This window comes from Lytechinus pictus, chromosome 3 (genome assembly GCF_037042905.1).
Source record: "Lytechinus pictus isolate F3 Inbred chromosome 3, Lp3.0, whole genome shotgun sequence".
In the NCBI taxonomy this organism is placed as follows: Eukaryota; Metazoa; Echinodermata; class Echinoidea; order Temnopleuroida; family Toxopneustidae; genus Lytechinus; species Lytechinus pictus.
The window spans coordinates 12,889,344-12,912,858 of record NC_087247.1 but is presented as its reverse complement, the minus strand read 5'-3'; the positions used below and the strand labels follow the sequence as shown (position 1 = coordinate 12,912,858).

The 23,515-nt window shown below is 37.8% G+C and overlaps 2 protein-coding genes across 2 annotated transcripts; both read left to right on the top strand.

The window, feature by feature from the left end:
* Positions 1–4,940: 4,940 nt before the first annotated feature.
* LOC129256531 (threonine-rich protein-like) lies at positions 4,941–10,297 on the top strand. Its single transcript, XM_064097845.1, has 3 exons — positions 4,941–5,126; positions 7,462–7,522; positions 9,494–10,297. The coding sequence occupies exons 2-3, from the start codon at positions 7,462–7,464 to the stop codon at positions 9,718–9,720; spliced, it is 288 nt and encodes a 95-aa protein (XP_063953915.1). The 5' UTR covers positions 4,941–5,126; the 3' UTR covers positions 9,721–10,297.
* A 2,221-nt stretch (positions 10,298–12,518) lies between these two features.
* Positions 12,519–22,118, top strand: LOC129255886 (uncharacterized). The gene is made up of 11 exons (XM_064097844.1): positions 12,519–12,638; positions 13,936–14,064; positions 14,300–14,467; positions 15,456–15,725; positions 16,375–16,506; positions 17,562–17,675; positions 18,323–18,367; positions 18,656–18,835; positions 19,316–19,514; positions 19,968–20,221; positions 20,613–22,118. The coding sequence occupies exons 3-11, from the start codon at positions 14,311–14,313 to the stop codon at positions 20,810–20,812; spliced, it is 1,551 nt and encodes a 516-aa protein (XP_063953914.1). The 5' UTR covers positions 12,519–12,638; positions 13,936–14,064; positions 14,300–14,310; the 3' UTR covers positions 20,813–22,118.
* Positions 22,119–23,515: the final 1,397 nt, after the last annotated feature.

The following is a 23,515-nucleotide window of genomic DNA, read 5'->3' as shown; positions in this document are numbered from 1 at the left end:
AAGAGTGACTGTGTGAAAGAAAATGCAAGTTCTGGAATGAAGCAATTTATTGACATGTTTGTCATGATTATGATCATTTCCAACTATCTTGGCTGTGGTTCAATAAATTTGGCAAAGACATAGACTACTTAATTTATATTTGGGTAAAGTGCACTTTGTTTTCTACATTGCTGATGATGACACGGAGTTTAGACAATATGTTCATCCTTTTTTTTAACTTATCATTGCTTGTCAACACTTTTTTATCTGCATATTGACTGCATTTTTGATGAAAATGAAATGAAACCCTTTTGATTATTGAGAGAAATGATATAAAGTGAAGCAAATTTATATAGCATTGGTCTGATATTGCGACTGCTTTTTACTAGGATGATCGGTGGTTAGATTGCGATTTAAAAACTAATTTATTTGTAGCAAAATGTAACAATGTAAATCTCCAAAGCAGCTCGATGTATAACAGTTTTCGTTACTGGAACTATTTGAAGCAGATATAATCTGGAATTACACCAGCTCGATTGAGTACCCTTTTAAATAACTTCAAAAAACAACTCTCTCGGAATGTTGGCATTAAATCATAAATTAAAATCAAATTTGAGGAATAAAGATATTTACTTCAAATCATTCTCTGTTTCAAACAATCAGAACGGTTTCCAGAAAAGCGTAAAAGACTGAGTCACATAATCAAGATCTCAGCGCTATACATCATGAAAAGATGTATCGTTCAACATTGCTATGGAATTTTAACTTTTTAGTTTTATTTTCCTTCTTTCATAAGATATCAACGAGTGCATCCGGGGTATGTCCAACTGCCACCCATCGGCGACATGTATCAATACACCCGGTTCCTACCAATGTAGATGTAATCAGGGTTACCAAGGAAATGGAAGAACATGTAGAGGTAGGTTAATCATGTTAATGACTTCCCCCTACAGAGCTTCTACTACGTGCTAAAATACATAATAATAATCTATCATTGCTAAAATATAAGTAAGTTAAATCATGGAAAACCTATAGTAGGTCCATGGTTAAATACATGTACATACAAATATTTCAACTATAATTGTAAGGCGTCTTACATAGAAAATGAGTTCGCTTTAAAACATATATCTCGAAAGGCAGTTGCTACATAACATGATGATTAACAAATCTTGTCACAAATTTATGTTGTTGGTGGCAAGTTATATAATTGATGTGATCAAAATTAATCAGAGATATTTACAAATTGAATAGCCAGAAAACACAATATTGCTCATTTATTCTTTAGGACGACATACATCACATTCGACTTTATTTTCTTCATTATTTTGTCATAGCACAATGTTCACTGCAACCATTTTATATAAGAAAAGAAAAGTGGATCGAAGATGTGACATTGAGGAAAGCCTCTGTTTTATCTCTCGAATATCATTTCCATTTTTCCATACTAGATATCAACGAGTGCTCTACTGGTACCTCCAACTGTCACTCATTGGCTACATGTATCAACATTCCTAGTTCTTACCAATGTAGATGCAATCAGGGTTACCAAGGAGACGGAAGAAACTGCATAGGTTCGTTTTTATTATCTTTCAATATCTTCATTATTGATTGATCGAATTCACTTTGCAGTTGTGGTATTTCATGCATTATAATCGATTTACAAAGAAATTATTTACTGGAATAACCCTTTTATCCTACATCAAAACATATTACTTATCCATCTAGTCATTCATCCCTGAAAAGTTATACAGGTCCACGATTTGTTTGTGGTATGGTTTTTCTGTTTATGTGAAGGGTAACTGATCGTTGAGAATGTTTCATTTTGTGGTAATTGTGGACATGTGGAAAATTCATTCTGCCTTTAATAATGATATTTTTTTTGGTTACAATAACAACAACACTATGCTCATATCTGTCTACGCTGAGGACTCTAGTAGGGCCTACACGACATTTCCACTGGATTTGTATGACTATAACATCATCACGAACTTTCGCTGCCATGAGCAGATAAAAACACTGTGGAAATGCTTGAAAAACAGGTACGGTTGACGGGTTTTCCCCACTTGGGAAACACCAATTAATATTTCGAAAGAGAGCCAGATAATTTTGAAAATCCATGGAAATGCATGCGGTCCTTTAGCTCGGACAATGCACAACTGTCATCACCTGCCTCCTGTTGGGCTAGAAAACTTTGGCAACCTGTCGACATCTAGATTCATCAAGCCTACCTCATCACGCATACTCTGACACGATATGTCAAAACAAAACTATTTTTGAGGAGGTCGACGTTAAACTTGCTTGTTGAATTAGCGCCGTTAAATCGAAAAGTGTTTCGTAAATTCCAGACGCGAAAAAGTAACTAACCTATCTTAAATACTAAATCTCTTTGATAAATATTCATGATTCTTCATGATATAGTGATGAGCGAGATAAAGTATAATTGATTTTTCATTTATCGTTAGCTATATATCGCGTCACATCCACGGAGTAAAGGAATTCCTTCGAAGCATATCTCAAACTAATGCGGTTGCTATTCTTGTGAGATGGGTATTCTCTGTCCCAAAATATTATTGCAGATAGCCATGTCGTTTGAACTCAAATAGTCCATCAGTTACAGACCTACCTCCCCTCCCGGAGGGGCCACTTCCATTGACGAGTGGATACCATGCGCGACCACGGGGTCTTGAAAAGCACCCTAAACATGTATTTTCCATATTCTGAAAATGCACCCCTTAACAAGTATTGGCGTGTGAAACTATACCCTTAACAAGTATTGGAAACAAATACTATTGGCAAGTATTCCCAATATTGAGCCCCTAAACAAGTACAGCGATGTATTTTCCATATTCTGAAACGAAATGATACTCTTGACAAGTATTCCCTGAAATGAACCCCTAAACGAGTACAGCGATGTTTTATTGTTGTCACGGGTCCGTCGGTCGTCGGTTTTACCTTTACACACCATTATTATGGTTTAGTACGGCCCCACCTTCCACACCTCGCGCAAATCGGACTCTAAACACGTACTGTTGGGGCAAAAAGGACATCCTTTATAAAACATTTTGATATTGTTTTATAATCCCCGCATATTTGACCCTAAACACGTATATTTTTCCGAGCGAAATAGATACCCTTTTTTCAATATTTTTGTGTTTTTGACACCCTTATCACGTTACGTACGTAACGTGCCCTATCTTGAAAAAGACATCCTTTTTACGTGTTTTTTTGGTCGCGCATGGTATCCACTCGTCAATGTAAGTGGCCCCCCCCCCGGGCCTCCCCTCTCTTCAAGTCACAGTTCAAATGGGGTCCACCGCTAGTCATAAGGACCGCTAGTCATAATAGTCATAAGGGTAGCTATTCATACGGGTCTATGTTCGTAGAGGTCGCTAGTCATAATCAAAGAATAGCGACTAGCGAACCCCTTCTACGTACTATAATGACTAGCGACCCTCATATATTATGTCTGGCGAACCCCTACTACTATTATCACAAGCGAACCCCTTCTACTATTATACCTAGCTATCCTCATCTACTATTCTGACTGGCAAACCCCTTCTACTATTATTACTAGCGACCCTCAGCTACTATTATGACTGGCGAACCCCTTCTACTATTATGACTAACGACCCTCTTCTACATTTATGACTGGCGAACCCCTTCTATACTATTATGACTAGCGACCCTCTTTTACTCTTATGACTGACGATCCCCTTTTCCTGTTATGACTGGCGACCCCTTTTCCTATTATGACTAAAGGGTCGTGTGGTCCAGTGGTTAGAGCATTGGACTCATAATCGCAAGGTTGTGAGTTCGAATCCCAACTCTGCCATTGTCTCCACTTTGATAAAAAGGCCCAAGAGTGATCTCGTCGTCTATTGCGTCAGCCACTATGACTGATTAACCTAGATGTACAATGTTTCCAAGGTAATTGGTTATATACCAGCTTGGCGTTTACTAGCAAAATGCTGTCCTGCCGAGTTCCTACGGGAGTTACCACAAACAGAAACAAACAGAAACTAACGACCCATATGATCAATATACTCTTTTCCTCTTTGTGACTAGCGACTCTCATCTAGAATTATAAACACCGACCCTCCTTGCGATCCTTATGATCAATGACCCTTATGCTCGATTATGAATAGTGGCCCTCATGTTGCATTATGAATATCGGACCTCATGACTTTATGACTGGTGACCCCATTTCCCTTTTATGAATAGCGAACTTACACGTTATCACTAGTGGTCCTTATGACTAGCGGACCCGTTCAAATTCACCCTCCCTACTTGCCCTACTCCTATCCCCATCTCTCTTCCATTTAAAAAAACATTGCATATGCATACATTCTCCCTCCTCCCCCATTCTCGCTTTACCCCCTCCCATCTTTGTTTTCTCTCCCCCCTCTCTCCCTCTCTTTATCTTCCCTCCCTCTTTTTTCCCTTTCATCTGTCCCCTCGCCACCTCTCTCTCCCTCTCTCCCCCATCTATTCTGATTCGTAGGGACGAAGCCAGCTCGCGGGTATCAAAGATGCCAAATTATTTGCGTGCATCGCAGAGATCCATTAATGACAACAGCCAATGGATTATTAATCCTAATTATTGTTACGCCCTTGAAATTAGAATGACAGTTGTATTTCATGGAAAATATATACCTCGAATCAAAGATCAATATTTGTCAGATACATGCAATATCAAGAAATAGCAATCAAATACCCCGAATCCGTTATGACTTGACATCTAAGTATTGAAACACAAGTCACAGGCTTAACCTATATGTATGTGTATTCGGAAATATCCGCCATAATGGGAGCTAATTACAATTAATTACTATGAATTCGCAATGACCAATGTAAGTTAATTAACTTATTACACTATTCAGTACCAAAATCATGAATTTTGACGTCACCTGTGTGAAGGGATTACCGATAGGCAACTGAAAAAATAAAACGAACTTGACAACAGTCTGCAAATGATTCAGGTCCCCATCCCGTTACTCCAGGAGGGGATTAAAATATATCTCTATATATTCAGCTACGAGTTTGGAAAGATTTTAAAATAAGATTTCAAGGTGAAGCAGTATTCATTGCTGAGATTGTTCAAGGTTTTTTCTCTCATCCGGACAGTTCCAAACATCACCTCTTTCAAAGTAAGTTGCCCAACATTTTTTATCTTCGCCATTAAACAGTTTGTATTCTGGTATTGTATACCTCAGTAGTATAATAAAGTAAGATGCCCTGACATTTCTTCAAAAGTATGTACATTTAAGTTTAAATGTTTTATTTAAATGATTCATCTTGTTCTTCAAAGTGCATTAGCGTTCTTCGTCGCTATTTATTTTAGACTAATTATGCCTTCAATGTCGTTGATCTAATTTCGATCGCAATTTTTTGGGCCACTGCAGGCTTTTGATTGTTACTGGCTGCAATATTTCAGTTCCTTTGTACGATATGCAAACATAATTGGCAGAGCTATTTAATAGTCTATACTGGCTTGATATTGTGTATAACCTTTTAAAGCTCTACAACAGCCATTCTCAATTACTTTTTTTGAAGCGCCACATTTCATGTTGAGAATCTGCAATGCTCCACTGTCCATTGCGCAAATCAGCAATGTATCAGCGGAGGGGGTTCAGAGGCCCCTGGTGGGGGTCGAGGGGGCAGAGCCCCCAGACGTTTTGGAATATGAGGCCTTTTAAATTGCCCAGAGGGGCTCTAATTAATATCAACAGAAGAAATACAAATGCCAATAAACTACACAATATCAATATTAAAAGAAAAATGACCAGTGAATTTTTCACAACATACCAATGATACCACTAGTTCAGACTGTTCTGCCCCAGATATATTGGCTGAAGCAAGTGGCGTAATGAGTAAAAAAAAAAATGAGGGGGCTAGATATGGCAGCTGAAGCAAAAATATTGAACTTTATTGCAATACAAATATCTATATTTTGACATAATATTAAGAAAATAATACAATATTCCACTCTTTCCCTTTCCTTTTCTTTCCCTTTCTCCTTTTTTTTCTTGGCCATGAAACATTTGGCCCCCCCAATCGCCACCCCCATCTGTACGCCAGTGGTTGAAGCTACGTTCCCCGATTTTGCAAGGGCTGAAAATTAGGCGTTGCACTGCACTAACGCCCCAACTGCCCCTCTCTCTCTATAACTCACGTGCAGTATCATTCATTCAGTTCATGTTAAGCAAGAATGCATGCAGGCAATCACGGCAGACAATGCATCTGAGCATACATTTATTTCATTTTTACAACATCGGATTTTAATCGGCTTCGGAAACAAAGTTTCTGCTTGTTATGTCCCAAATTCATAATCTTTTATGATCAGGGTGTTCTTTGAATATCATATCATTTGATGTTTAACTCTTAACCAAAACGTATACTCTGGAAATGCAAAATTTCTCGCCGTTGAAATAGAAATCCTACAAACGGGGTTTTCAAATCACTTGTGCGGCACAAAAACTTTGTACAGCGTAGAATAAATAAAAAGGAGAACACCATCAATCCTCCATAATAGGGGTTATCGAGTGCTAAATTTGACAAAATTTGGGGAAATCAATTAGCGATTAAGTGTCAAGTAAAGAGTTTTTGTTTTCTCTTTGTATTAAAATGATCACCAAAACCTTATTGCCAGGTTACTGGTAGATACATTTTTTCTCCCTTATTTTTCCTTTATTTTTTATACCGGCTCCCAAGCGCCACTCCGCAAGGCTCGGTGCGCCACAAGTGGCGCGCGCGCCACCTATTGAGAACCCCTGCTCTACAATATCGATTTCAATGGAGTAAAGAGAGTATCCATTGCTATTTATCAGAGTTTGATGATAACCTATACTACTTTTTATACAATCAGCTAACAAGATTGCCGTTTGTCCGTATCAAAACGAAATAACATGAAGCATAGGCCTAGGTTTTTATCTTATTAAGAAAGAAAGTTAAATATAGCTTTTGTTCATAATCTAGTATATAGACATGCATTAGGCTAATATCTAGACATGCAATAGCACATATTGTGATTTGGTTTTAGTATTCTCTGAGTTCACATGGCTGTTTGTGTACGAAAAATAAGCATGGCCTAACACTGACAACTTGAAGACAAAGAGGTAGGCTATTTGCTATATCTCGTAACTTTTAATAAAGAATTATATATAGGCCTACGTAGATTCACTAATCAGAAAATGGCTGCCCCCTTTTTTCGCAGAAGTCATGTCTTCCAATTATTTGGAGAAATACCACATATCTATAAAAGCAAATGTGTGTAATTTTTGTTGATGTTATATTGTTATTATGTAATTATAACTCGGTAAATTTCAATAAATGTTTTGAGCTTGCTGAACTGAGGACATCACTATAGGCCTATTAAGGGTAACTTTTTGAGCTGCCTTAAGAAATTAATTCCCCTTCTTTGCATAAGAATGCGACATTAATTAAAACAAAATAATAATTGATTTGTGTTTTCTTTATCTGTAGATGAAGCCAATGCTATTCACTGTGTGTGTTCTGCTGTGTGCAATGATGCTCACCGTTGAAGGTAAGACATGTAAGAATTCTGATATTATTTATGAATTATTTTATTCATTCATTCATTTATTTACCTAATTATTTATAATTTGATTCATTCATATCTTTATTTACTTATTTTTTTAAATATATTTGCTATTTATTAATTCAAAATTTTACTTCTTAAATTTTATCAACACATACATTATCCTTTTTTCACTCTTTCATTGTCGTCAGAATCAGATATTTTTTTTTGTTTTTAATTGATATATTTTTTAAAAATAATTTTTTATTCTCTTCTCTCATCAAACAAAATTGAACATAGTAAAATGTTGCATTCATGATTATAAATTAAAAAGCGATATCAAATTTCAAAAATAAAAAATTACACCATAATTACAAAGCTTGGTTTGAACGTACAATTATTATGATCAACACATCCATACATTTGACAATTCTTAACGAAAATGAAGTAAAACAATGTCATGAATTATAAATCAATTCAATTTGTTCTCAAAATATCTGATATACATTTTTATTCTAACCAGATTGATTCCATAATTATTTTTCAAGGAATATATATTCTTTTCTCTTACATTCATACACATATGTCTAATTGAAAAACAGTACAACCTAAAATCGAACAAATTATTCACTATTTCTTGATGTATGTATCACCAAAAAAAATCTTGAATCCTGTAAATTATTATAATACTTCTAGTAAGATTTATTAAAGAAGATTTATGAGAGAAGATATCATCGGATAATTCGATATCACAATGCAAAAATAGAGTGTTAGTCAAACAACAGCCCCGATGGGCACATCCACATCATGACCAGATAAGTGATAATATAAGTTTAGTGTAAGATACGTGTCACTTTAATGTTCGGATAACATAAGTGTGTACACGAAATCGGATTGGCACTCAACAACTGTTTTACAACAATTTTCTTACGTGATTTTTTTTTTTTTGGGGGGGGGGCATGATTATCCCCACTGGTCCGTATTCTGAAGTCGGGTTTAACTTAAACTCAGGTTTAAAGTTGTGGTTTGAGTATGGACAGCCAATTGTTACATAATCACTAACAGTAGAGATATCATACGTCAGCTCATTCGGCTCTCAAATCATTCATAATTGTGTAGGAGGTATAAATAGATGATTGTCTTCACCATTGATGAATCAGGAAAGAGCACAGTAAACATAAGAAAGATACAACTTAATAAAAAATTTGATACTTTTGGCTTCCCATACTTAAACCACAACTTTAAACCAGAGTTTAAGTTAAACCCGACTTCAGAATACGGGCCACTGAGTTTTATGACAAATATTATGTATGGCGTATCTTCTATACAGTGCCTCTTCATAAGGTTCATTAGCTCACTCTCTACCATTTTTGTGGCAGAAAGTGCCCGACGCTGAGGTTGAGAATAGGGATTTTTTTGCAATTACTACTCAGACGCTTTCTATACGGCAGAGAATCATTTGTCAAAAGCCCTTCATTGTTTGTTCAAAAACCGGTGAATCAAAACAGCAGTGTACCCCTCGATTCTGGACAAAAGGACATAATATTTACAATTTCTCGTCCGGTCTGAACCTTCGGACAAAGTTCTGCTGTCCCAGACCATTTTCTTTCGACCAAAGCCTCTGACTCCATTGTGCTTTGTAGAAAGTGTCTGCGTAGTCAGTGATATTACGAAAATACGCTAATGTTATGGACGGGGCTGCGAGTTATTGGATTCATTCACCACTCCACGCTCATTTCTGGATATATATATATATATATATATATATATATATATATATCAAATGAACATTCATTTATTTTGTGTTAAATTTGACAATATTTTAAGAACACTGTTACCCTCTTTCTTTTCCTTTCTTCTTCTTCTGTTATTTTTCTTGGTTGTGGACGGGGTCCAGTGCCCTCAAGCCCCATCCCCTCAATTTGTCTGCCAGTGATATCTGCACTTTACTCCAAATGCAATTTTATTTCGTTGCAGGTCGTCGCAGCCGACACCGTGACAGGCGGTCATCGAGTGGGAGTGGGAGTTCGAGCTCGGCCAGTAGCAGTGAAGAAGCTGCGGCTGCCACACCAGCTGCTACGCAAGCCCCTGCAACTACCGCAGCACCTGCAACTACCGCAGCACCGGCAACTACCGCAGCACCGGCAACAACAGCAGCACCTGCCCCACCAGCAGCTACTATGGGGCCAGTCACTATGCCGTAGCAGTTTCAGTGGGAAATGGAAAGCCCTTGTATGGAAGGCGACGTTTTCCAAAATATCACAAAACCCCTAATCAGGGGTTTTGGTGTACGTTTGGAACACGTCACCCTCCATGCCCTTGGTCAATGAAGCTTTCGATAATTATCCGTTTTGTTTCTATCGCGTGACGTGATATTAAAAGATTATAGACGTATAGTCTCAACAATATTGTCCATCTCCTTCATATTAACTCCCAAGTTTTACCCAACTGCACATCATAAAGGACATCTACTAATCTAACATCTTTAGAAGATGTATTACCAGTGACCAATCTTCTTTATCGTTAACAATCAACAAGACATATGAATCAGTAAATATTTACAAATCGTAGAATAATAAGATGATAAGTTATAATGTCAGTAATCGGGCCAACTATTTCATCTGTTACAGATTTTACACAGTGCACACATTTTAATCTGTGCACAATGCTCTGTCATTTTTTGTTTTGGATTATTGGATATGACTGTGACATTAGATTATTTAGACCCTTTGTTGTTTTGTTAAAGTCAAGACGCTTCATATCAGATAAAGAAGGCTTTCGAAAAAAAATGGTATGTGACTTCCTTTGTACCCTTCTTGATAGTGTTACATTGAATGTTGTCTATGTTATACGTAAGGAATATGGAAACGTTGAGAAATAGAGATTGATACAAAGAGAGAGACGGTGCATATGGAGAGAGGAACGGGGCAGATAAAGGGTATTTTCTAGGTAGACCTACAGAGTGAGAGAGGGGGAGGGGCGGGGAGGGAGGGAGGGTGAGAGAGAGGGGGAGGGTAGTGAGGTGAATGAGAGGGAGAGAGAGATGGGGGTGTGGGTATGAAATGATGAATTGAAGTTGAGTTATGAGATTCTATGGATTCAATCAACTTCATTTTGACCAGAATATTTTGAGGGAAAAATTAACAGACACCATCGCCCCCAACTTACAAACCTCTCAAACAAACAGGTATAGGCCTAAACATGACTGATAGCTCCACTCCTTTTCACATCTAACCAGTTCGCCAGTATTCCTAACAAACAGGACTGCCTACATTATCATGATAATGGCCAGAAAGTAAGATGCTTGTGGTGGGTCGTGAGAGTGTGGCTGTATGGGTGTGTGTGCGTGAGAGGGAGACTTATAACCCTTTCATAAACCCATCCTCCAATTAGCCGCCTAAGAGTAATGCGGATAATTCAATAAAAATTGCGTTCACAAACTCCGAAAATAATCCGCACTATTTTTACGAGCGCCCGTCCTGAAAAAGGCGGATAATCGTCATGGCAACCGCACACACCCCCTCCGATGCGGTTGTGTTGGAAAAGGGTGACCTTGTGACCGCACCATGGCAATTATCCGCATTACTTTGAAATGCGTTCATAAAGTCAAAATCTGGTCCTGATGCCGCTATTATGCGGATAATTGCAGCATCAAAATAATGCGGATAACTCTGGTCTTCCTCTGATTTTACGACCAAATTATGCTGCTATTAGCCGCATAATTCGGTTTATGAAATTAGAGAAAGAGTGTGTGTGGGAGAGGAGTGAAGGAGAAGGAGAGGAAGTGCAGGGAATGCCCGGATATTATGGGCTCACAATCAAACATAATTAAATATAATTTATTGTAACGAATTAATATGGGTTGGAAATTACAAAATCACAATTCAATGCAAGCTTGTACGAATCTGCGATTTCTCCTCATTTAACCCGATTTGAATCGATATAAACCGATTGTCGCTGGATGCATCTAAATGATCTCACGTGTAAAATGCATGGCAGCAAAATGAAAATAAGATAAATTTGCTTTCCATTTGAACATGTTACTGTGTACTGAGTAAAGCATCCTTGAGCTAGTTTGTGCCCTCCAAAAACAGCATTTGTCCTCGGCTTAGGTTCAGCCCGGAGCTAGCTGCACGCGATCGACCGAGTGTCTGTTCTCGCAAGGAGCTTAAAGCGAGGGATATATAGGCTTATATCGAAGCAGAGCGCAGCGGACCAGGCCTAATTCGCGAATTAGGATATCCCTCGCTTCGCTCGGGAAGCAGCCGCCAGGGACTCGACGAGAGGACTTGCGCAAAACAGAAACATATATGTCCAGAGTTGGGGTCAGGCTTGATGTCATGTGAGGTCGCACGCGACAGAGATCTGTCCTCACCAGTGGAGGTCGCACGCGACTGAGAGACTGCCCTTATATCGTTACCTAAGCATGGTAAGAGAAGGGCAATCCCGCCTCACAACCGAGACCCTGGCCATCAACAGCATCTGATCTCAGCTGAGAATGCAGGACACACAAGCAACTATGAACTATGCCTAGGCCTGTGCAATTTGCCGACACCCAAGATGGCTTATCTCTCGATATGCACTGAAAATCATATACAAAATCAGAATTTATCGCGATTATTACATATAGAGAGTCGTTTTTCAATACATTATTTTTTTAGGAAGGATCCGGGGAAGGATATTCTTTTAAATCTTCAAACTAATAAGATATCGGCAGTAAAATTAATTTAATAGGCCTTTGTATTCCTTCCATCACAAAAATTAAACACCCCCCCCCCCTCAAAAAGACTGATGTTGATCATGAAGACATTTTATGAATATGGTCAATCAATGAAAGATCTGTCAATGTGATGAAAATCTAATTCAAAATGATCATCATACATGCAGCTGCATTAGCATACGTTTAAAAGAAAAAAAAGGTAAGAAAGGTTCGAACATGTAACCTTGAGGGAAGCCTCTGTTTTATTTCTCGAATGTCATTTCAATTGTTCCATACTAGATATCAACGAGTGCAATACTGGTACCTCCAACTGTCACTCATTGGCGGCCTGTATCAACATTCCTGGTTCTTACCAATGTAGTTGCAATCAGGGTTACCAAGGAGACGGGATAAACTGCACAGGTTCGTTTGGTTTTTTCCGTTTTTACATCATGCTCGAAAAAGCGATTAAAAAATTGGTAAGAATAATAAAATTTCAGAGGGCGGGGGGGGGGGGGGTTAATTTGCTTAAACACAATGTGAGGGCATTTGAGAGGTGACACGACATATGCTCCACTCATAATATTTCAGAGGTCATAGTCTTAGAATAAGCATTGTAATAGAGTATTTGGTTCAGAATAAAGATTAGGGTTAGGGTTAAATTAGTTTTGAAGGTAAGGTTTGATGTCTAGGTTAATGTGCAGGTTTTCCATCGGAGCAATCGTCGCCGGAGCAAATGTCACGGAACCATTTGAGAAGTTATCCCTTTGCAGTTGAACTTTTTATTGCGATAATCTTCCTAAATAGTAAGGGAAAAAATAAAAAGATCCCGTTTATATTGTTTTCGTCTTTCCCACAACACCCCCACTACGAATTATATTACTTAAAGGAGAATGAAACCCTTGGAGCAAGTTAGCTTTTGTGAAAGCAGAAAAATCGAAGAATAAGATCAACAAAAGTTTGAGTAAAATAGGACTAGCAATAGAAGAGTTATGAGCATTTGAATGTCGAGATCACTAATGCTATGGAGATCCTCCATTTGGCAATACGACCAAGATCTATGATGTCACAGATGAACAACTCTCCCCTTTTGGACACTGAAAATATACCCCAAAACATCTCTTTTTGCTCATTCTAATCATATGACAAACGATTCATCAATGTTATAATGTTGTGAAACCTCTGTAATTGTCCTCCCATATATAAAGAGAACACCTCACCTTGTGATAGACTCTATAAAAGTGAGAATATAAGTGAAATAAGTACTAAAGTAATGAGGGAGTTGTACGTGTGTGACATCACAGATCTTGGTCGCATTGCCAATTGGAGGATCTACATGGCATTAGTGATCTCAATATTCAAATGCTCATAACTTTCTTATCATTCATTCAATCTTCCTCAAACTTTCAACAATATGTTTCTTTGATTTTTCTCTTTGATATGGATACAGCTGGTTTCAAGGGTTTCATTCTCCTTTAATACCCCCGTGGGATATATGGTGCATGATTCTTCATTGGGTGAAAAGCAATACCCTATAATATCCCATCTTCCATACTAACTCTTTTTTTGTATGTATTTGGTGTGAAAAATAATCATTTATTCATTCACTCTATTATCTATTCTGAAGAATTTAATCATGTTGTCCTTTTGAATAGATTTATTGAAATGAATATGATCCCTTTCTTTCTTTTTTTTTCTTCCGATTAAACCAACTTAATAGATATCAACGAATGTGATGCGGGGTCTTTCGCCTGTGACCAGAACGCAACGTGTGTCAACACAATCGGAAGCTATCAATGTACATGCAATGCAGGTTTTACTGGCGATGGCACTATCTGCGATTTAATTGGTAAATAGTGAATTCAAATTAACTCCGTAAATGATTCAAGTCAATTTAATTAGTAGGGTCTATACATTGTCATCACAGAGAATTTAGTCAACTATTTTGTATTTTTCATCTTCATGATCTTACCAAGTGTTAACAAGTTGCCAAAAGAATAGAAATCAAAATAATAATACAAAATCGATACAGCAATACTTGAGATAATTATATTCATTTATTGTCTGGATATACCACTGTTCAGTTTCAACTGCCATGAATGCTCGGTCCAGGGGTGATATTCCATGCATCTCTCGTCTCCAGTGCGATGACGTCAACACTGAAGGGACAGAGTCTGCTCAACCGGCATCAAAGTTGTCTGGAGCAAGATCCTCTGGTGGTGTTGGGGCAAGGACTAATGGCAAAAATAAAAGTAATTACGAAGTTAAGAAAATGCGGTTTCATGTAGGCATATGGCTTCGAAGCGTGTGTTGATGTTAGCACTAATCGAACACAAACATCAAGTGCGGCGATCGTGTGAGACTTTTTAAAAATCCCTTTATGAGGGGGGGGGGACGAGGTCTCGCATCCCCCATACATAGGGTGCTGTTCAAAATTCGTAATTAAAGGGTGGACAAGTCTCCGGGACCCTTCCCGCGGGCTCGCAGCCCATTCCAGCGACAAGTCACTTGGTGTTGATCTACCAGTATATGGTCTTTCTAAACCTAAAGGGCTCCAACACCAACACCAACATTTACACCTCTCGTGAAATCATGCGAAATGCTTCTATTCGTTACCATGGTTATGGTCTTTAATTGACACGATTGAAGTACATTGAATTTAATTTACTTCCGTGAACAAATACATATAACATGTGAAATTTGCAAATGAAAAAGGGAGGGTGGCTCTACTCGGGAGCATCAATCATGATGCTGCCGGTCTACCGAGGGGTCCTCATTTACTACCATGTTTAAGGGGATGGGAAATGCATTTTGAACTCAGCATGTCACTAAGAAGTGCTTATTGCTTTATTCAATTCAACAATGATTAGGGGAATATTTCGCTTTTTCATGTTCTCCCAATGTTAAATAAACGTGTTTTAACATCGATAAGAAATGATTTATGACAATTTGAAGATCAGAGTTTTAGCACACACACCCACACAAAAACAGTAAATCGTTAATTTATCAATATTCATCATTAAAGAATATTATCGGAATACCTGTCACGGAAATTGAGATAAAAGGTAAAAAGTAAACTGATCCAATGACAAAATAACCTTGTTGATGGACTCGTTATTCGAATTGAGTTTTTCTAATGTATGTAGTTTTGAGTTATTCTTCACAATAAAATGAAGAATATAACAAATTGATCATTTGATATAATTTGTCATGTTTTCACCTTTTTCATCTCATTAAAAGATGGAAAGGTTCCTCCAACTGTAAACCTCACCGTAATCGCAACCTACCTTTCTTATTCAACAATTGACCTGGTAGCAAATGGCACAGTGATTTCGGCATTCATCGCCGACCCTTCGGCAGATTTCGGCACGACTCGCATAGACTCGGCCGTAACCGGACCCGATGGTGTGGTAGTGTTGACAGTGCCGCACAATCAGACTGTTCTCATTGTTGCAACTCGAAATGAACTCCTGAGTAATTCCATCACAATCAAGGCAAACTTGAACCAGAGTACGTGGTATTGATGTTAGTCAATATAGGCCACCATGATCATGATCTACTTGAAAGATAAAGAAAAAGAAGAAGGTCGAGATAAAATGACAAAAAAAACTTTGATCCCACAATGTTTTATTTTTATATGCCATCATTGATAACAAATTGAATAAATTGACTTGAAGCTTTCATTAAATAAAACAAGAAAGAACTAGTCAAGGTGTATTTTAATTCCTGAGATTTTGATGTAAGTGAGAGGTTTCCATGTTTTATATTCATGTACACTGCAAAAACTCTGGTGTTGAACGTTAAACGTAAAGATTGAAACAACAACAGTTTGGAATCAAACCGATGCTGTTTTAATGGGTGTTGTATAAACACATCATTATCTGGTGTTTTACCAAAACCAAACTGGTGTTGTTTAACACTTCTTTGGTGTGGACATGAATATATATCTGGCTGGTGTTAAATCAACACCGTTTTTTTGGCAGTGTAATGTATATGTCAGAGAGTTACCTACCAACTTCCTGTTGCAATATCAGGTTGCACACAAACATTAGCAGCCCGGAAAAGCAGAATTGGGGCAACAATCAAAGTTTCACCCCTTTCCAATATGATGTATCTTTAACCCCCCCCCCCTCCCAACTGCTGTTCTTATTTCATTCAGATAATGTTGTGACCCTCACCTTGGCCGTGTCGGATGAATTCAATATATTTCTCTGGCGAAGTACCACATCAAACACCTTTGAGTTTGGAAGAGGGAACGGCGCGCCGATGTACCGAGTGGCATTTCCAGTTCGTAAGAAATAGTCAGCTTTCCATGAAAATTTTAGAAATCGTGAAGAAGTAAACCATTAAAGTACATAGTAAAAACGCTGTTTAAATCCGTTACACAACCTAAATTTATTTTAAGTAGTTTTTAACAATTCTAAATACGTGTGTATAATCTTAAAACAACAAACTTTAATGTTTAATCTCTAATAAATTAAGCATGGTTGTTTGAATTATTATACAACTACTGTAAAGTTCAAATAGTGTTGTATAATCTTTAAAAAGCATTTTACTGTATTTTTACGTTTTTAATAAAGTTCATGTGTATTAGTTCCAATCAGGGGGCTCAATCATATTGTAGTTGTACGAAAAAATATTTTTGGAGTTGAATAATTTTTTTTGTTTTTTTTAGTTACTTCTATCCTGCTCGAAAGAATATAGTATGCCAGAGTGTGTTCACATTTCAATTCATTATTTCATTTCCATTCAAAACATAATACAAAGTAATATAAAGTAATACAAATCAAGTACAATTTTACAGAAGGGCATTCTTACTTCGTAAAAAAAACAGAAAAAACAGTATAATATAGAGCATAAATGGAAATGAGGGGGATCCACTAAAAAGCAAAGCTTGTAAATTGTGGATCCCCCTTGGAAAGGAAGTATATTAGACTTATTCTCATATGCGTACATATATGTATTACAGGAAAGTAAACTATGTGAATGTGTACATCACACAGTTAGAATAATGAAGTTTAACAGTGTGGTAATAATGTTATATTGCACGACCAGATTCTGAATCAAATTGATTCCAATCAGATAAGAATATAAACTCTTTGTAAGTTCAAACTATTTGTATTAAGAAGCACCGCATTGTATTAATGCAAATTTCTTTTCGTCAGAATTTGATAAGGTATATTACCTCCCACTATGAAAAGAGGGAATATTTCTGCTGAAAATGGAACCTTGTCCATCTCGAAATATATTTTTCCGGAAAAAAATTGATCTAAGATGAAGATTTAGCAACTTAACGGTAAATTGGCACATGCAGGTTACTTATCATTTTTCTTTCGGCGGTATCAGGTGGACTAGCAGTTCCCGAAAGGTCATTGGTGGAGATTGAATTTTATGAGGTCAACATAACCAATCCTAAAGATTTGCAATACGCCCCAGAATTAATCGCCGAGGTCCCCAGAGGTAAGGTCATTTTTTTTTAAAGTATTATAAGATTCATTGAATCTGATTTAATACCAAGCGTAATATTGGCGTGAATTAACATGTAGAAGGTGAGGAAAATAAATGTACACATAGGCTGTCAGGGACGTCGATTGACTTTAAAAAGTCCATGAATTAATCATTTTTCACGTAATATCTTGGAAATTTGAGATATTTTACCCCCCCCCCCCTCCTAAAAAAAGACAACCCTGTTGCACGTGTAGCTCTGTAATAGACCTACCATACAATTCAATTGAGAAGAAATTGTGACTTCACATTAATTTTGTACCCCCAATGAAATTATACTAGCGCCGCCTCTCAATGCAAATGAACTAGATTCGATCATGTTGATTGAGCTTCGGAAAGATATGCCGTCATAAGTTATAATTCGCCAGGGGAAAATTCTGAATTAAGAAGTTGTATCTATGTAATTGGTACAGGCCTACAGATTTTTTTTTTTACGAATTAGAAAGGTAAATAAAATCGTAACTCGCGCATATACTTGGATGAAAATAAGGAAGCATTTGATGGCATTTTTTTCTGTAACAGACCTCTTTGTTTGATTCTTATTATTATACACAATCATTCGCCGCCTAAGATATGATAATTTCACCTACTCTTTGTTACAGCTCCTCTTGAAGAGTTTGGGAGGCGGAACAGTGATGGGATATCAAGTAAGAAAGTAACAAGCTTATTGTAAAGGTCTTGACTATTCAAATTTCATTGCCACTTCTAAAATGCAGAGCACAAGAGCAAGGATACAACGCACTTCATGTATATGGCATTCTTTGTGTACACATTTGGTAAAAGGGGAGGGCACTTGAACTCTATGTGCACCCCCCGGGTTTGTGCCTGTAACATATAAGTTCCGGCTAACAGGATCTTATGTTGCAGGCTTATCGTCGAACATTCAGTTCCCAATCCCTCGACTTAAACCTTTTCATTACATTTTCTGCCCGTAGAACACGACCTCGTCTCTCTTGAGGTAGTGAGTATGATGGACCTTCGGATATCTCGTCAGGACACGGGCAAGGTCCCAATAATCACACGTCCAGTCACTCTGACCATGCCGATCTTTAACCTACCTCAGGATCTATCGGTGGGAGATTCCCTGGATGCTTGGTTCTTCGATACTAGCCACGGTAAGAACAGACTGAGTTGACATGTTGTCAAAGAATGCTAAGACATATGATATTGTGTTACCGTTCCCGAAGAAACAACACTACTCTCTGGTTACACCCCTTTTCTCTTTAGTGTTCTTTTTTTTCATTATTATGATAATCTTTATATCAATTTAGTACTCTTAGATACGAGTAAGCACATGTCGCAATCTTACAGACTCAGATAAGAATGTTTTTATGTCAGAAACATTCTCCCTACTCCCCCAAGTGATAACAGTGTTACAAAGAAGTATGGACCTTATGCAAGCGACGTCATTATATCATAGCGCCCTCGCATCCCTCAGAGGATATAGGAGTACGGGTAGACGGAGTTGTCAGAGATGCACCAGCTGCAGATTACCAACGCATGTAAGGCAATGGCTTTAGTCTCTAAGGAGGCTGCGTGGTGGCGTCAATGCATAAGGTCCATTTTGTCCTCATTTCATCCGGCTCCATTTGCAGGTGTGTGGAGGAACGACGGAGCGGGGGTGATAGGGGTGGATCCCGACAGTAACAAGCTCGTCTGGACTTACCAACCAACGCACTTCCATGACTTCACCTGGTGGGCTGCAGGAAGACCACAGGTTCTACCTAGTTGTGTCAAGGTCAAGACTTGCCTAGATGAAGCGTGTGTAAATCCTTTACCGGCTATCAGGATAAGGTATCTTCTTGGCAGTAACTATATGTGCGATTTAAAAAGCAATCATTAGATTCAAGGTTCAAATATTTTCCGTGGAAGGCTACAGTAGCCATTCAAGAACAAACTCTATCATTTTTCACACAAGGTTCCTTCTTCTCATGTTTTGATTAAAACTAAAAGTCTCATTTTCTCACTTAATTATTTTAGGTAGAACTTCGGTACGATGGTAGTAAAAGTAAGAGCTGTTAATTTTTTTTCAAGTCGGCTTTTGTCCATTTCTGTTATATTTCATGAAACCGAATGTTGGGCTTTCTCCTTGCTGTCTGCTTAGTTTTCTTTAAGATCTTACGTTGAATAAGGTGAAACTACAGCTAGTGTCGATATGTTTTGTTTTAATAGTTTGTGCAACATCATCAAATTGAGGTATTTTCAATCTACTTTAATCTTACTTAAATCTTACTTTGTTTTGCACAGTCTAGTGGGTGAAAACCATGGATTCATGAGCTCCAGGATAACCGATCAAAATGCCGAAACGTGTTTCTCATTTAAACACGGAAGTTTCGTGTTTCTCCAAGCAGCATGCACCACACAAAGAATACAAGTTGGCAGTACGACGCAGCCCGCCCTCTGCGACAATTCAGCCGTTGACATTCCTTCATTTCGGTCTTCTTCCGGTACTACTACAAATGCCTGCAAGGAGATCACAATGATCATTCCATCATCAGCAGGTATATTTGAGAACTTTATCGGCCTATTGCAAGTAGCCTTTGGAAAATTGACGAGGCATTAGCCCATATGAGCCGAATACGGGCATGTGTTGTACGCATAACATTTACTTGCAATTAAGCATTATATCGTATGTCCGTGGACTTCGTTATTGCGTATTCTTTAAAACAATGGAAGAAACAAATATGTTGGTCTCTCTCAAAGCAGAGCCTCATATAATATGTGGTTCTTGTCGTTCATTTTTCATAAGCCACGTGATCTTGTATCTCACTCGGGTTGTATTAACAATATCACTCACGTATTTCACTCACACACACACACACAATAAATTTACATCAGTGCTCCTTTCATCACGTTCATTTCGTTTCTCATTATTTCGTTCTCCTACTTCAGTTAACTCCACATGCCCTGACCCTGGTGAGGTCGAACCTGCAACACGTACCCTGAGCGGCCTCCAGTATTCCAACTCGGTCCAGTACACCTGCGCTCCTGACTTCTCACCTGAAGCCGGGTATGGCTACCGGACGTGCTTAGAATGTGGAACGTGGTCGGATCACCTTGTCAATTGTGCGTTCACACGTTGGTTTCCATGAGGCTTCTCCAGCGCACACCAATTGCCAAGGATGAATCCACCTAAAGCAGCAGCATACACATGTAAATGCTTGGCGATGGCGGATTCTCCGGTCTCTATTCCTCTGGTTTGTAGAGGTGGGGAACATCCATTGCAGAGGCTGAATCAACTTAAAGATATTGAAGGAGTAGGCCTACTAATCAATTCTCGTTGGAAACGGCCCCCTCTTCTTTGGACACTTTCTCCCTTTGTTTTTAGAAATTGTTTAAAAAAGCAGTCACTCATTAATATTGAAGACGTTGTTTTTCATTGGCTTTTTCTCATTTTCTCCCAAAACAAGATGATCTGGAAGTACTATTTTGCTATCTTTCAATGACCATTTCCGTTCTTCATCTTCCCACCACCATGACCACATATATCTTCCAATGAGATTGAAAGAGACATAAGTTTGGTCCTATAAGATTCAGAGAATGGCGACGGTCGCGTGGTAACATGATACCAATAAACATCCAGACGAAAATAAGATCTGAAAACTGGGAAAATCTATTATGGGTGTTGACTGTATCATTATTAATGATAATCAAATGCTTTGTGTTAAAGGAAAGTGATATGTTTCAAATGTTTAATTCAAGCACAATTCTTTCTATTGTGTATTATGGTGATGTTCAGATGAATAAAATGACTACGATTAAAACGATTAAGTGTTTTTATTTTTCATTTGATTTTCCATTTTCCACCTTTGTGAGGTGTTGTGTGGCTCAGTGGATATTGCGTCCTTTGGCTGTGCGTTTATCTACAGTTGCCTCTCTCAACCCAGGTGTATCAAATTGGTACCCGATAGGAAGTAATTCCTTGAATGCTCGAGCGCTCGATAAGAATAGCCATGCTAAAGCCGGGTTAACAGTAGGCAGTGTTTAGAAACATTGTGTAAAGCGCTAAATAAATGTTGCATAATTATTGTTATCGTTATCATTGACACGTAGTGAAAGAGGATGAGATGTAATTTGGGGGCAAGTCGGTTGCATCAAGGAATTCCCTGGTCACATAAGAACTAAACTTTAATTTCAAGTTCTCAACTCCTTTGTCAAGTACGAGCTCAGTAATAATTTGGATTTTATCTTTATCCATCGTCATCTATTTCAAGCTTAACCGCTCACGATGGCGGTCTCCTGCGTTCATTAAGTATTATTATTATCCTTATTATTAATAAGTTAAGATTATGTTCACATCATTCTTTTGTGTATTTATTATGTATCATGACTATATTTTTTATTTTGTATCATGACTATATTGTTTGTTTACATTGATATTGTATTATTTGAATGCAGAAATAAAAGCAAACAAACAAAGATAGACGAACCCATGTATCACTCACCTCATTTCACATATTTATGCATGTCATGGCATGCGCATTAAAGATGGATCTCGGTGCCGCACTGTGGGGCCCATTTTGAAGGCCTTTACATTTTTGAGAAAGAAATACAATTAAGCGAATAATCAAATCGACAAGTAGGCCTACACAAATAAACTAATCATGAAGAATGTATAAACGAGTAAATATAGATTATATACACAATTAAGAGTGCGTGGAGATATACCAGATGATGCAACAGGTAGTACAACGGCATGGTTCATTTGCACGAAGTCATCTGAAGTTCTAGTTTAGGTGGCGCTATAAATATTATAAAATAATGCTTTATTGTTTATGCAAACTCGATTTCAAGATAAAGTTAAAACTCTTCTATTATAAAAATTGTGGAGCGCCATGAGTCATTTCTGACAGACTTGAGAGTTGAATTACTTATTATTCTTGTTCATATTGTAACAAGTCGTCGCCATCGTAGTAGTAGTAATAGTACAGGGGCGGATCCAGCCTTCGCCAATAGGGGGGGGGGGCGGATTTTTTTTTTTTAAGTAATATTTTCCCCGATCGGCCGCTCGAACATGATTTTTGTTTCTTTGAAGGGGTAGTCCTAATAGTTACTTCTTAGCTTTATTCTTATAAATCAACATAAATATGTAATATCATAATCCTTATTTATATAATGCAAGCGCGAAGCGCGAGCAATTTTGTTGTTGTTGAAATTTTATGTATTTTTTCCTAAAATTTGAACATTCTAGGCAATGTTTGATATCCTGAAAAAGATGTGTATGCAACTAAATAATTACTACGAACACGATGCGCGAGCAGAAATTCTTGATACACGTTTTGAACTGATCGGAAAGGTATCCTTACCTACTGCTTGCAGTTAGCCATGAAGACGTTACGTATTTCAACAATCAAATAATGCGAGCGCCAGGCGCGAGCTGATTTTTTTTTTACATTTTTACCTAAAGAATGGAAATTTTAAGCGCTTTTTGTGACTTAAACAGAATAGATATTTAACCTAATAATTGATGCGAGCGCGAAGCGCGTGCGGAAAATTTCGAGATTTAGACCTAGAAACGAGACACTCTATTCATGTTTGGAAATCATGAAAAGGATGAGTAATTGGGGATCTTCCTTACATTAATAATGCGAGCGCAAAACGCGAGCAAGAAATTTTTATATAGGCCTACGTTTTGAACTGATCGAAAAGGTTGGCCCTATATACCTGTGAGGACTACTTGCACTTAGCCATGGAGACGTTAATATTTCAACAATCAAATAATGCGAACGCGAAGGGAGAGCTGAAAATTTTTGACATTTCTACATTAAGTGCAATCTTGTAGTGCAATCATGTGT